Below are 13,944 nucleotides of genomic sequence, written 5' to 3' on the forward strand. Positions count from 1 at the left end.
TGAGCCACTGGGCCTGGCCTTTATAAATTTGTCTTTTTAACCCATTTTTTTTGAGACGGAGTCTTGCTCTGTCACCCAGGCTGGAGTGCAGTGGTGGAATCTCGGCTCACTGCAAGCTCCGCCTCCTGGGTTCAAGCTATTCTCCTGCCTCAGCCTCCTGAGTAGCTGGGATTACAGGCATGTACCACTATGCCCAGCTAATTTTGTATTTTTAGTAGAGACGGGGTTTCGCCATGTTGGCCAGGCTGGTCTTGAACTCCTGACCTCAGGTGATCCGCCTACCTCGGCCTCCCAAAGTGCTGGGATTATAGGTGTGAGCCACTGCGCCAGGCCTCACTTGCTAATTTTAATCAGCTGAGGTCAAAGGGGTTGGAGGTCACAAGACACAATTTCTGGGGACTAGGGCTGCCTCATCAGCAGGGGTTTGCCTGCTTAAAAAGGGCTATAGGTAGTATTTAAGTATGGGATAAAAAACACAAAGTAAAAAACAAAACAAAAAAAGGGCTATAGGTGTGGCTGGCACAATGTTAGATGTATTTGGTAAGGGGACTACAGTTCTATGTGGCAGCCTTTTGTCACAAGCTTCTTTCCAGTCACTGGGTCAGTTTCTAAGGTGCTTACAGCCTGCTGAGTCCAGTTTCCCGATTTGTAAAATAAGCAGGCTGGGCTCTCTAAGATCCCTTCAAGTGTAAAATAATAACTGCCTTTCTCCTCAAATTTGTTACATAAACAATTGTTAATCCAGGACTCCCTCCATCCTATGCTTATGCAATTTATTTTTTGAATTCCAAATTTCATTTTTCAATAAATGCTTGCTGTATTATCTTTTTTTTATTTTAATTTTGATTCATTTATTTTTTGAGGGAGGGTTTCACTGCTGCCCAGGCCAGAGTGCAGTGGCACAAACATGGCTCACAGCAGCCTCGCCCTCCTGGGCTCAAACAATCCTCCCCACTCAGCCTCCCAAGAAGCTGAGACCATAAGCGTGTGCCATCACACCTGCCTAATTTTTAAATTTTTTGTAGAGCTGGAGTCTCGCTGTGTTGGCCAGTCTGGTCTTAAATTCCTAGGCCCAAGTGATCCTCCCACCTCAGCTTCCCAAAGTCTTGGGATTATAGGCATGAGCCATTGTGCCTGACTTTGCTGTTATTATTATTATTATTTTTTTTTTTTTTTTGAGACAGAGTCTCGCTCTGTCACCCAGGCTGGAGTGCAGTGGCACCATCTTGGCTCACTGCAACCTCTGCCTCCCGGGTTCAAGCGATTCTTTTGCTTCAGCCTCCTGGGTAGCTGGGACTACAGGTGTGTGCCGCCATGCCCGGCTAATTTTTGTATTATTAGTAGAGACGGGGTTTCACCATATTGGCCAGGCTGGTCTCGAAATTCTGACCTTGTGATCTGTGCATCTTGGCTTCCCAAGGGATAACAGGCGTGAGCCACCGTGCCCGGCCTGCTGTTATTATTTTTATGACATTTCATTCTGTGGTTTGGAGCCATCATTTTGCCTTGTTGCAAGGCTTGAATCTTGAGTTGGCCTTTTGATGTATTTGCTTTTCAGCTCTGTGCCATTAGCACAGAGAACGTGCTTTCTGTGTCACCATTTGAGGCAGGACCAAGGAGAGGCCTGGGGCAAGTCACCGAAGACCTATCTGTACTCTTTGGCTTCAGTGATCAAAGAAATCCAAGTCTCCCTCATGGTGCAATCAAGTGGCCCATTTTTCTCCCTCCTGACTCTGAAGCCTTTGTGACAGATTTTAAAGAGGCGTTTGTAAAGTCCACACCTAGTGTGTCTCCAGCAATCATACTCTTGATTGAGGTCAGACTATCTTGTATTTTACAGATGGAAAACTGTGACTTGCCCAAAGTCACATACTGTGGCAAGGCTGGTCTCTTTAACCAGAGTCTCCCTATTCTTTCTATTACATCATGCTTCCTCCACAGTTCACGAAACTCTTGCTGCTCTAATAAATTACACACTTGGTGGCTTAAACAATACAAATTTATTATCTTACAGTTGTGGAGATCAGGTCGACACAGGTCTCACTGGGCTAAAGTCAAGGTGTCTGCAGGGCTGGTTCCTTTCTGGATGCTGAAGGGGAAAATCTGCTTCCTTGCCTTTTCCAGCTCTCAGAGGCTTCTTGCATTCCTTGGCTCATGGTCCTCTTCCTCCACCTTCAAAATCAGGACCTATGGGTTGAGTGTTTCTCCTGTGGCGTCTCTCTGGCCCTCCTTCCCTCACCGAATCTCTTTCTTCCCATGATGGGAAAGGTTCTCCCTTTCAAGGACTCATGTGATCAGAGTGTGCCTACCAAGATAAAACAGGATAATCTCTCTATCTAAAGGACCTTGATTAACATAGCCACATCTACATTTTGTCAGGTAAAGTGACATAGTCACAGGTTCTGGGGATTCGGGTGTGAACATTTTTGGGAGGCCATTATTCTGGCTACCACACCCTGTCAGTAAACTAGGGCTTCCCGGAGGCCAGTGGGTTAAAGTAATGAAGACAGATATAGCCTGACTTTCAGAGTCTTAGGAGATGCTCCCGATGTCCTGACATAGACTGTATCGATGACACAAAGTTGATCAGGTGAGCCCCCTTCCACATGGCAAATTCTATCTGATGCCCTCATGGTTGGGCCCCCTCCTCTTGTCAACCGTAAACACCCATTCCCTGTAATGAGTAGTGGGGAGGCCAGGAAAGGGCAAAACATGGGTGTTAGTGTCTGCCCTCCAGGCTCTCAGATGATGATATTATGGTTCTGGAAAAGCTGAAATGTACAGCACTGACCCCTCAGCTCTTAAAAGTTCCCTGATATTTGGGCAGTAGAGGTACAGCTTGGAGTTACAGGTATCTTTTCTGATGTCCAGCCTCTAAATGTAATGTGAATGTAGAAACTATAAAGACCCCAAGTGACACACATGGGGAAGGGGAAGGATCCTACTCTCTTACCCTGTTCACAAAGGAAGGCTACAAGCTGGTCTAAGACAGAAGCGAATGCGGCCTGTGATGAAAAGATATGTAACCATCACCAAAAGAGCTAAAGAGGAGAAAAATATAGAACAAGCCTGGTTAAGACATTCAAGATAATGCGGTGTGCAGTTCCATCTGGGGATCCCCTTCTTTTTTTTTTTTTTTTATTTTTGGAGACAGAGTCTCACTCTTTGGCCCAGGATGGGCACAATCTCGGCTCACTGCAACCTCTGCCTCCTGGGTTCAAGCAATTCTCAGCCTCCCTAGTAGCTGGAATTACAGGCACACGCCACCATTCTCAGCTAATTTTGTATTTTTAATACAGATGGGATTTCACCATGTTTGCCAGGCTGGTCTCAAATTCCTGACCTCAGGTGATGCGCCCACCTCAGCCTCCCAAAGTGCTGGGATTACAGGTGTGAGCCACCATGCCGGCCAGGAGATCCCCTTCTTAAGCCTCTCCACAGGTCAAGTTAGGCAGCAAGCCCATGTTTTCCATTTTTTTTTTTTTTTTTTTTTTTGAGATGGAGCTTTGCTCTTGTTGCCCAGGCTGGAGCGCAATGGTGCGATCTTGGCTCACTGCAACCTCCACCTCCTGGGTTCAAGCGATTCTTCTGCCTCAGCCTCCTGAGTAGCTGGGACTACAGGTTCGAGCCACCACACCAGGCTAATTTTTTCGTATTTTTAGTAGAGACGGGGTTTCACTATGTTGGCCACAGACACCTTTTTGAGTGCAGACTAGAAGCTTGGTTTTGGCATTTTACGTGGCATCTACATCATGTTCACCTGTGTATTGGATCTGAAAACTGGGACATTCTACAGTTTGTGGAACTCCTGCAAATGTTCCTGCAATTGATTTACTCACACACTGCCCACACCCACCCCCTGTACACCACAGGTTCAAGTATTTGACTCTTCCCACCCCACCCACCCCTGCCACCAGCTGCTGTATACCCTCCCACTCACTCTCAGGGCCCCTGAGGTCCCCAGGGAGTCACCACCACATACCACTCTCTGTATCTGGGGGAAGGTCTAGGTTGTTGGAAACTTTAATCAAGCAAGGACAGTTAACAGCTGCAGAGGCACCTTAGGAAACAGTGAGCTTCAAAAAGGAAATACTTGTAGGATCTCTTGTGATGACCTTTGACGACTTTTCTGAAAATGACCCGTCATTCTCTGCCATGGAAAATAACAGTGATCACAGGCAGCCTTCAGCCCACAGAAGGCTTCCTCCTCCAGGCAGGCTCTGACATAGCCGCTCACCTCACAGATGCCCTAACAGACTGCAAAGTCCTGGGAACATGCATATCCATACACACACATGCACACGTGCCTCTCTACAAGTACATTTTTGAGGTCACAGCTTTGCCTCAGTGGCCACTTCCTCTAGGGCTGGCTGGGCGGAGCTATTGGCAGAGCTCTAGGGTCCCCGGCAGTGTCCTGCCACACACCACCAATCATCCGAGCTGTTGGCATGTGGTGAGGACCTTTTCCCCCTTCCTTTTTCCTCCCCACAGCTGCAGGAGGGGGATTCTGCGGGGTGGATGTCACTTTGCTAGGGGCGGGTTCTTCCCACCCCCACACTACATCTGGTTCTAGCTCCTTCCTATGCCGGATGTAGGCCATTTTGGGGTTCCTAGTAGGGGTCACATCCCGGTAAAAGAACATTAGGGAGCACCTTTGGGCACCCCTGCTCAGCAGCCCCCTTTCCCCCAGCTGGTTCCCTCTCTCCTCCATCAGCCAGGCCCCCACCACCTATGAGGGCCTCGCAGTGCCTGGGTCCTCCGCCACAGATGCCCCCTTTTTCCTTGGGGCTGGGTGTGAAGGGACAGCTTTGGGACTTTTTAAAGAAAGAACTTTGCTAGGAAAGTAAGAGAAGAACCAAAACCAAACCAAGAAAATGTCAAAACCTCTGCTGGTCCAGAATCTGCGCTCGGCCTCTGGCTCTGTTCTGCTCCTCTGCCTTGATTTCACCTAGGAAGCTGCAGCCCTTCTTAAGCCCTCTGCAACTCCCTTGCTCACCTGCTCCCTGGCTCCCCATGAGGGTGCATGGGGGGCAGTGCTGCCACTTGCCTTTCCAGAGGTGCTGCAGCCATGGCTGTTCCTTACCTTCACCTCTGGCCCAGGCCTGTTCCTGAACCCCCAGTTACTGGAACCCCCAGTTACTGGAAACCCCAGGATGATGAGAAGCGAGGGATGCAAACCAGGAACCCCCAGTCTCATGGGGAGAATGGAGCCTCACCCTGGAGCTGGGGAGATCGTCTGGGTCAGTGCAGCTCCAGCTACACATCATAAGCCCCAGTGGACAAGGCAGCCAGGAGGAGGGTGGGGCAGATCAGGGCAGATAACCAGAAGGACCAAGTTTGGGGCCCAGCATGGCCCATATGGGTTTAAGATGCATGGAGAGGAAGCACAGGGAGGACATGGGGACAGGCCCATCCCCTACCCCTGTGTTCTGGACCTCAGTGTCCCCTCCGTGGCCCCTCTGGCCCTGGCCCAGGGATGCCTTCTGCTTCATTGAGCCCATCTGTTTGAGACTTGCTAACACCTTCCTCTTTTGTGACTGGAAGTCACAGGGCCAATTGCTAAGCCGTGCAGTCACAGAGGGAACACAGAGCCTAGTTGTAAACGGACAGAGACAAGAGAGGCAAGGGAGGACAGTGGATGACAGGGAAGACGAGTGGGGGCAGAGCTGCTCAGGACCATGGCTGAGGCCATCACCTATGCAGATCTGAGGTTTGCGAAGGCTCCCCTGAAGAAGAGCATCTCCAGCCGGTTAGGACAGGGTAAGGGGGATGAGGCCTCCCCTTGATCCTGCATCCCCACTTCCCGCCCCACAGATCCCATTCCCAAATCCCACCTTGGTCCCTTTTCTCTTCTCTCCAGACCCAGGGGCTGATGATGATGGGGAAATCACCTATGAGAATGTTCAAGTGCCCGCAGTCCCAGGGGGGCCCTCAAGCTTGGCTTCTTCTGTACTAGGGAACAAAGCAGGTCTGGAGAGCCTGGGGGATGTGTGTTTGTTGGGGGGCTGTGTCTTGAGCTGGGGAGTCCATAATGTTTTTGTTGTTGTTCTTGAGACAGGGTCTTGTTCTGTCACTCAGGCTGGAGTGCAGTGGTGTGATCATGGCTCACTGCAGCCTCGACCTCCTGGGCTCAAGTGATCCTCCTGCCCTGGCCTCCCAAAGTGTTGGGATTGCAGGCGTGCGCCCCCACGCCATGGCCCACAGTATTCTTGAGAGCACAATACCCTGGGGAAAGGAGGAGGGCGGTTCTTAGGAAACAGAAGAATAGGAACAGGATAAATGGGAGCCAGGGGAGGAAGAAAGATTCCTCCGGCAAGGTAGAGACCCCTGTCGGGGAGATAAGGGCTGCGGAGGGATAGGGCAGCCCTGTGGAGGATGAGTTCTAATGGGAAACGGGGAGCCATGGGAGGGAAAAGAGGTGATGGGAGATGGATGAGAGCAAAGGGGGAGAGGGTTTGGAGCCGACAGATAAGGGGCCTCTGAGGAAACGATAAAGGGAGAACTAGGAGAGATGAGGGGGTCCCGGGAAAAGATACAGTGAGACCCAGGAGGAAGCCGAGAGAGTCCCGGGCAGAGGAGGAACTCAGGAGAGTGACACTGTGTCCCAGAGCAACTCTAGCGGGCAAAGTAGGGCAGACTGGAGTTTCCCAGTGGCGAGGGCGAAGCGGGTGCGCAGGAGGAGAAGGGGCAATACTCGGGGCTTCCGGTATCACACTGGATGCTTCCCTTGACAGCGGTCAAGTCGGAGCAGCCAACTGCGTCCTGGAGAGCCGAGACGTCACCAGCTGTCGGGCGGATTCTCCCCTGTGAGTGCCTGTGCGGGGCAGCCGCGGGGCCACGTGCTCGCGCCTGTCCCGGCTGCGGATGGCGCTGGGCCCCGCGGGGTGCAGCTCTTTCCGGGATGAACGCGGGCGCAGTCCTTCCGACCGCCCGGGCTGCCGTGCCACATTCACCTTCATCCGGTGCGCCTGAATCCGACGTGCACCGCCCCCCTGCGGATGGTCCCAATTCACCTACCTGCCCCCCTTCCCCTCTCTCCGTCTGATATTTCCTTCCCCTTCTCCCAGGTAACGCCCCCGAGTCCTCACCAGCACTGATTCTGGAACACCCTCTCCCCTACCTGCGAAACACCCCGCTACCCAACAGAAACCACCATGCTTGCCCCCTCAGCTCTGCACCGCCCTCCTCTTAGGGATGCCTTCCCCAGGGGTCTCCCCCACGGACCTGTCCCTTCCTCTCTACATTCTTTACGGGGGCTGACTGCCCTCATCCATCCCACTGTCCCCCTAAGGCCGCACAGCCTGCCTGCGATACCTCCTGCTCGGCCTGCTCCTCACCTGCCTGCTGTTAGGAGTGGCCGCCATCTGCCTGGGAGTGCGCTGTGAGTAAGGCTGTCCCTACTTCCCACTTAAACCGAACGGCTTACGTCCCGACTCTCGCCCCAAAGCTGATCTTCCTCAGCAGGGATCATAGTCACTACCACCACCTCCTTAGCTTTGGGTTTGGTTTCCAGCCAGGGCTGTTGTCTTCCTGAATTGTCCTCACCTAATCCAGTACCTCCTTACGCTTTAGTCAGTCAAATCTTGTATTTCAGCCTGTGATGCAAAAAGTTGCAAGAAGCAGAAAAAGGGCTGATGCTGCAGTCTCAGGGCACTAGGTCAGGGCTGGAGAAGACATCCACCAAATCTCTGTGGCCAAACAGATCTGCAGGTGTCTCAGCAGCTCCAGCAGACGAACAGGGTTCTGGAAGTCACTAACAGCAGCCTGAGGCAGCAGCTCCGCCTCAAGATAACGCAGCTGGGACAGAGTGCAGAGGATCTGCAGGGGTCCAGGAGAGAGCTGGCGCAGAGTCAGGAAGCACTACAGGTGGAACAGAGGGCTCATCAGGCGGCCGAAGGGCAGCTACAGGCCTGCCAGGCAGACAGACAGAAGACGAAGGAGACCTTGCAAAGTGAGGAGCAACAGAGGAGGGCCTTGGAGCAGAAGCTGAGCAATATGGAGAACAGACTGAAGCCCTTCTTCACATGTGGCTCAGCAGGTATCCGCTCTGGGGAGAGGAGAGAAGGGAGGGATGGATTGGAGCAAGGAGATACTAGTGGCAGGAGTCTATCACCCAGGGGCCTGTGAGGTGTTCAGGAAAGGGGCAGTGAACCAGAGTGGTGGCTGACATGAGCTGTTCAGCCTTGGCCAACAGAGAGAAGGACCAAGCTGCATACTAGATTTAGGGGGACGCACCCAGCTCCAAGGCTCATCCTGTAGGGGAGAGGAGGATGGCAGCCAGCAGTCCAAATCACACTGTCCAAGGTTTCTTCCGGTTGATATCAGTGACAAGGATCTGGGAATGCCCCCAAATTTGGATGTGAACTTGGCGGTTTGCACATCTTTCTAAAGACAGGGACCTCATTTTTAATTAATTTTTGTTATAGCTGAGATCTCCCCAAAGGGTAAGACTTACTGGCTGACATGGAGTGCAACCTGGTGGTGGGGCAAGGCAGTGAGGCGCTCAGCACTCACAGTGAGGTGGAGCTGGGAGTTGTGGTGTAGGGAACTAGGATGGGGTGTCCATTCATTTTGAAAGCAGGACCCCAGCCAGTAGGTGGAGATGGGGAAAGGGACACATAAAAGAGGCAAGGCTGTATCAAAACAGGCTGAGGGTCTAGGCAAGGTGCCAGGCCCAAGGGGACTGGGGTGTTTTTGGGCTATGATCAGGTTTAGGCTCTGTCTAGCTTGGGGGTCATCTGGGTGATCTCCCCAGGCATAAGACAGCAAGATTATGTGCAGACACCCCTTGCCCTTATTTCCTTAACCTTACCCTCTGTGACCATCAGTTCCATGCCAGGGCTGCCCATTCTCTTAGCAGCATGTTAGACCTCTACCTCCCAAATTGCTCTTCCGGCAAAAGGATGGTTTCAGACTTCCACTCTGATCACAGCTGCCCACCACTCCTGCAGGTTTTCCCCACACTTTTTTGATCTCATCGAGGCCTCCAATCTGCTGACTCCCCTTTTTCTCCCTTCCCATCAGTCCAGGCCTCCAATCAACTGATTCCCCTTTTTCTCCCTTCCCATCAGCTGTCTCCTGTCCACACTTCTCTCCCTACCTATCATGGGTTTGGAGCCCATCACTTCAACTACTCACTTATTTTTTTAAATAGAGACAAGGTCTCACTATGTTTCCCTGGCCGGTATCGAACTCCTGGGCGATCCTCCTGCCTCAGCCTCCCAAAGTGCTGAGATTACAGTCGTGAGCCACCGCACCTGGTTCACTCACTTCTTTGTTCCATTATCCTTCTAGTGTACCTGATGGGCAAAATTTGAACTCTGGATGAACCCAACTGCCCATGGTCAGCACCAAGGTGTGACAAATTGTGGAATCATTCTGCTCAGTGCCACTGAGACTCTAGTCTCTCAGCACTGCCTGGCAACCTCTGCAGTGGTCAGCTTGCTCTCCATAGTAACTCCTTCTCCCTCACTTTCAGCAGATGTCCTCATCTTCCACTCTTTCAGAGAGGAATTCCCTTCACTATCCATCACCAAGTCCATATATCCATTTGGATTTTTGCCCATCCTCATCTTTTGCAAGGATATCTGAAACAGCTTTCTAAATGTTTTTCCTACTCACTCCTCTCCCTGCAGTCCATTCTTCATATTGGAGCCAGGGTAATCTTTTACAAACAAAAATCTGATCATGTCACCCAATCTAGAGCATTTCAGTTAATTGATTACATAAACAGTTACGGAATACATAACATACAATATGTTCTAGCACTGTGCCCAGGCACTTGGGATATAGCTAGTGAACAAAATTCCTCTATGTAAAACCCTACACTGACTTTCTCTTCCTCATAATATAAAAATAAAAATCCTTAACATGGCTTCCATCACCCCTGCCTACCTTTCAGTGTGCCACTTATCTCCTCACCCTCTTCCATTTGGCCATACAGATTTCTTTTTTTTTTTTTTTTTTTTTGAGGCGGAGTCTCACTCTGTGAGACTGAAGTGCACTCCCAGGCTGGAGTGCAGTGGCGTGATCTGGGCTCACTGCAACCTCTGCCTCCTGGATTCAAGCGATCCTTTTGCCTCAGCCTCCCGAGTAACTGGGATTATAGGCATGCGCCATGGTGCCTGGGTATTTTTTGGTATTTTTAGTAGAGGTGGGGTTTCGCCATGTTGACCAGGCTGGTCTTGAACTCCTGACTTCAGGTGATCCACCCCGCCTCGGCCTCCCAAAGTGCTGGGATTACAGAAGTGAGCCATTGTGCCCAGCAGGGATTTCTTTTTATTCCTTTAAGTTGCCATAGGACAGTAGCTCAAGGGAGTAGCAGGGTGGGGACATGAGGATATGTAGAGAGAAAAGAGGGAGCTAGTGGAGAGGGAATGATTTTTGAGTGATGAAGGTAGGACTGATGGAACAAAGCAATGGAGAGAGGTGGCCTGGGATCAGAAGTGCACATTGGGATGTAGGATGTTGAAGAAAGAGGGATATTTATTTCTTATGGATAGTCAGGAAAAGAAGAACAGAGAAGAGAAATTTTGAGGTGGAGAGGAGGGAAAAGGAGAGAGCTCAGTTTCTGCAAAACAAGACCCAAAATTTTCTGCTTGTAGGAAATTGGAGAGGGAAGGAGGGGGCCAGTGCTGGAGGAGTGGAGGATGTGCAGTGAGGGGTGCTTTAGGGAGTGGAGGAGATGGGCCCAAGAGATGTTAGGTAAAGTGTCAGGGTGGACTGCAATTGTTCAGAAATTGGGGTAATAAAATCAGCCCTATTAAGACAGACCTCCCAGATTGCTAAGAAGTAATGTTGTTGAATGTTAAAGTCTTTTTACTAAGTAAGGACAGGTATGGTGTTTCCAGGGGATGCAAAAGAAAGAAAGATTGCAAAGATCATAGAAGTCCATGAAGGTGCTGAGATTAGCTCTAGGGGAATATTGTTAGCAAAAGATTGCTGAGTAGTCACTTTCATCCCAACTGTTGCTGCTATCACACTCTTTCTGCTTTTTAGACACCTGCTGTCTGTCGGGATGGATAATGCATCAGAAAAGCTGCTTTTACATCTCACTTACTTCAAAAAATTGGCAGGAGAGCCAAAAACAATGTGAAACTCTGTCTTCCAAGCTGGCCACATTCAGTGAAATTTATCAACAACCAGTAAGCATATCCTTACTCACAGACTGCAGTGGGTACTATTAGGTAAAGGGACATATGTCATCAAGTCAGGAATGGCAGTGCACACATGGCTGGGGTGGCCATTCCTTTTCCATGGAAGAAACTGAGAATCACAATACTCTTGACCTCTGAGCTTGGAAACAACCTCTGCATCTTCTCAGCACAGTGGTCCAGGCAGCCCCTAGTAACTGATTAGAGTTGGCATGAGAATGGAAACTTAGGAACCATATCTACATTTTTTTTTTTTTTTGAGACAGAGTCTCACTCTGTCACCCAGGCTGGAGTGCACTTGCATAATCTCAGCTCACTGCAACCTCCGCCTCCTGGGTTCATGCAATTCTCCTGTCTCAGCCTCCTGAGTAGCTGGGACTACAGTCACATGCCACCACGCCCAGCTAATTTTTGTATTTTTAATAGAGTCGGGGTTTCACCATATTGGTCAGGCTGGTCTCTAACTCCTGGCCTCAGGTGATCCACCTGCTTCAGTCTCCCAAAGTGCTGGGATTATAGGTGTGAACCACTGCGCCTGGCCTCTACTTTAATGTGTATCTCATCTCAGCTTGCTGGTCAGCTCCCTGGGCTGCTTGACAGGTTCCTGGACTCTTGTGGCCTCTCAGGCAGAGAGGTCCCACACCTGGTGGGCTGGATTGTAGGGATTAGTTCCTTGGGGCCAGAACAGCACACAGAATGACTCCCCTCCAAAGGCTGGCAGAGATTCTTACTCAGCTGGAAGGCAAATTTAGCAGTGAGCCTGCATCTGCAGGGTGGCACTTGATGGATTCAGGGACAAGTTACCAAAGAGCTGTCTTATATACAGCCCCCTTGCCAAAGCTGAGGCCTCCCTAGGGTGTGCATTTTCTTCCATATTTCTCATCACTCTCCATGTATCTCTGGTCTCTCTGAATCTCCCCTCAGCACTCTTACTACTTCTTAAATTCACTGTTGCCAAATGGTGGTTCAGGGAATTCATATTGGACTGGCCTCAGCTCTAACAAGGATTGGAAGTTGACTGATGATACACAACGCACTAGGTAAGTTTGTTAGGACTTCTGGGTATTTTCAACTCCATAATCCCCTCCATAAAGACATGGTAATCAGATTTCCTTCCCACCTGGTCCCCTCAGAACTCTCCCATAAATCAACACTGTAATTGCCTATTTGTCTGTTTCCTCTATTTGATTAATAACTTCTTAGGGCAATCTTATTCTCCATTCTATTTCCACCTAGAAGTCCCTGGCACATACTTTTTTGTTTCAGTAACTACTAGGTTGGGACCTACGCTATCTTTTAGGGGGAGACATTAAGGATTTAGTTAAGGCTCCACAGCTGATAACAGCAGCGTTTCTCCATCCTTCCACAAGGCCACCCAAACTGAGGTTGTACTTTCTCAGTAGCGGCCACTTGGGGCACTAGAGCTGCCTCAGTGAAGTAAGCAAGGGAGCAGCGGGGGTACCATCGAAGCTCCACTTCACTGTGATCAAGACAGCAGTGGGGTACCATTGAGGATCAACCCTAGGGACCCTGAAACAGGGTGGCAACCTCCTTATGTTCCTCAATTGGCCTTCCCATCTTTTTTTTTTTTTTTTGAGATGGAGTCTCGCTCTGTCGCCCAGACTGGAGTGCAGTGGTGCAATCTCAGCTCACTGCAAGCTCCGCCTCAGGGGTTCACACCATTCTCCTGCCTCAGCCTCCCTAGCAGCTGGGACTACAGGCGCACGCCGCCATGCCTGGCTAATTTTTTGTATTTTTAGTAGAGACGGGGTTTCACCGTGTTAGTCAGGATGGTCTCGATGTCCTGACCTTGTGATCTGCCCGCCTTGGCCTCCCAAAGTGCCGGGATTGCAGGCGTGAGCCACCGTGCCCAGCCTGGCCTTCCCATCTTTAAGACCTCGAGTGATTTTTCCCTCTGCTGGTTCTAAAGCCTGTTTCAGTTGAACTCCAGACATCTGTCCTGAACCATGCCCAGATGTGGCCTTAGGCAGGCAGGGTGAGTTAGGATTTAGGTTTTATGCAGGGGAAGGGGAGAGAAGGGAGGGTGGGATATGTCCAGAGCATATCCCAGCTCTACCTTACTACTTTTTAGGACTTATGCTCAAAGCTCAAAATGTAACAAGGTACATAAAACTTGGTCATGGTGGACACTGGAGTCAGAGTCATGTAGAAGTTCCCTTCCCTACATCTGTGAGATGACAGCTTTCAGGTTTCCAGATTAGGACAGTCCTTTGCACTGAGTTGGTAAGAGTGAGGGATGGGGCCGAGGCATGGGGAGTCCAGGGGCAGAGGGACTCAGAGCAGGGGCCCAGGGGCCCGAGAGAAAACTTGTACCTGGGATGAAAGTTCCTCCACAGCCTCCAGTTGCTTGGTCTGCCTGTTAGGGTGGGGTGGGCAGGGAGGGACAGGTAAGGCCTACAACTTACGGGAGGCTGGTGGTGTGGCTGTCGAGAGCTGAGGAGGAGATGGGGTAAGTGGGATGAGGGTTCAGTTAAGTCAACCGTGGAGCTCACTGATACTTTACTTTTCCAGACACTCATGCCAACAAGAACCTGTGCCCCTCCTTCCTAACCTGAGGCCTGGGGTTCCTCAGACCATCTCCTTCATTCTGGGCAGTGCCCAGCCACCAGCTGACCCACACCTGACACTTCCAGCCAGCCTGCTGCCTGCTCCCTCTTCCTGAAACTGGACTGTTCCTGGGAAAAGGGTGAAGCCACCTCTAGAAGGGACTTTGGCCTCCCCCCAAGAACTTCCCATGGTAGAATGGGGTGGGGGAGGAGGGCGCACGGGC

The 13,944-nt window shown here is 50.7% G+C and overlaps 1 protein-coding gene across 1 annotated transcript; it reads left to right on the forward strand.

Moving 5' to 3' along the window:
• Positions 1-5,554: 5,554 nt before the first annotated feature.
• On the forward strand, positions 5,555-13,876 carry CD72 (CD72 molecule). The gene is made up of 9 exons (XM_019034141.4): positions 5,555-5,760; positions 5,861-5,968; positions 6,735-6,806; positions 7,292-7,381; positions 7,703-8,038; positions 10,999-11,144; positions 12,078-12,193; positions 13,246-13,397; positions 13,686-13,876. Exons 1-8 carry the CDS (start codon positions 5,679-5,681, stop codon positions 13,373-13,375), a joined length of 1,080 nt encoding a protein of 359 aa, XP_018889686.1. The 5' UTR covers positions 5,555-5,678; the 3' UTR covers positions 13,376-13,397; positions 13,686-13,876.
• Positions 13,877-13,944: the final 68 nt, after the last annotated feature.

This window comes from Gorilla gorilla, chromosome 13, assembly GCF_029281585.2.
Source record: "Gorilla gorilla gorilla isolate KB3781 chromosome 13, NHGRI_mGorGor1-v2.1_pri, whole genome shotgun sequence".
Lineage (NCBI taxonomy): Eukaryota > Metazoa > Chordata > Mammalia > Primates > Hominidae > Gorilla > Gorilla gorilla.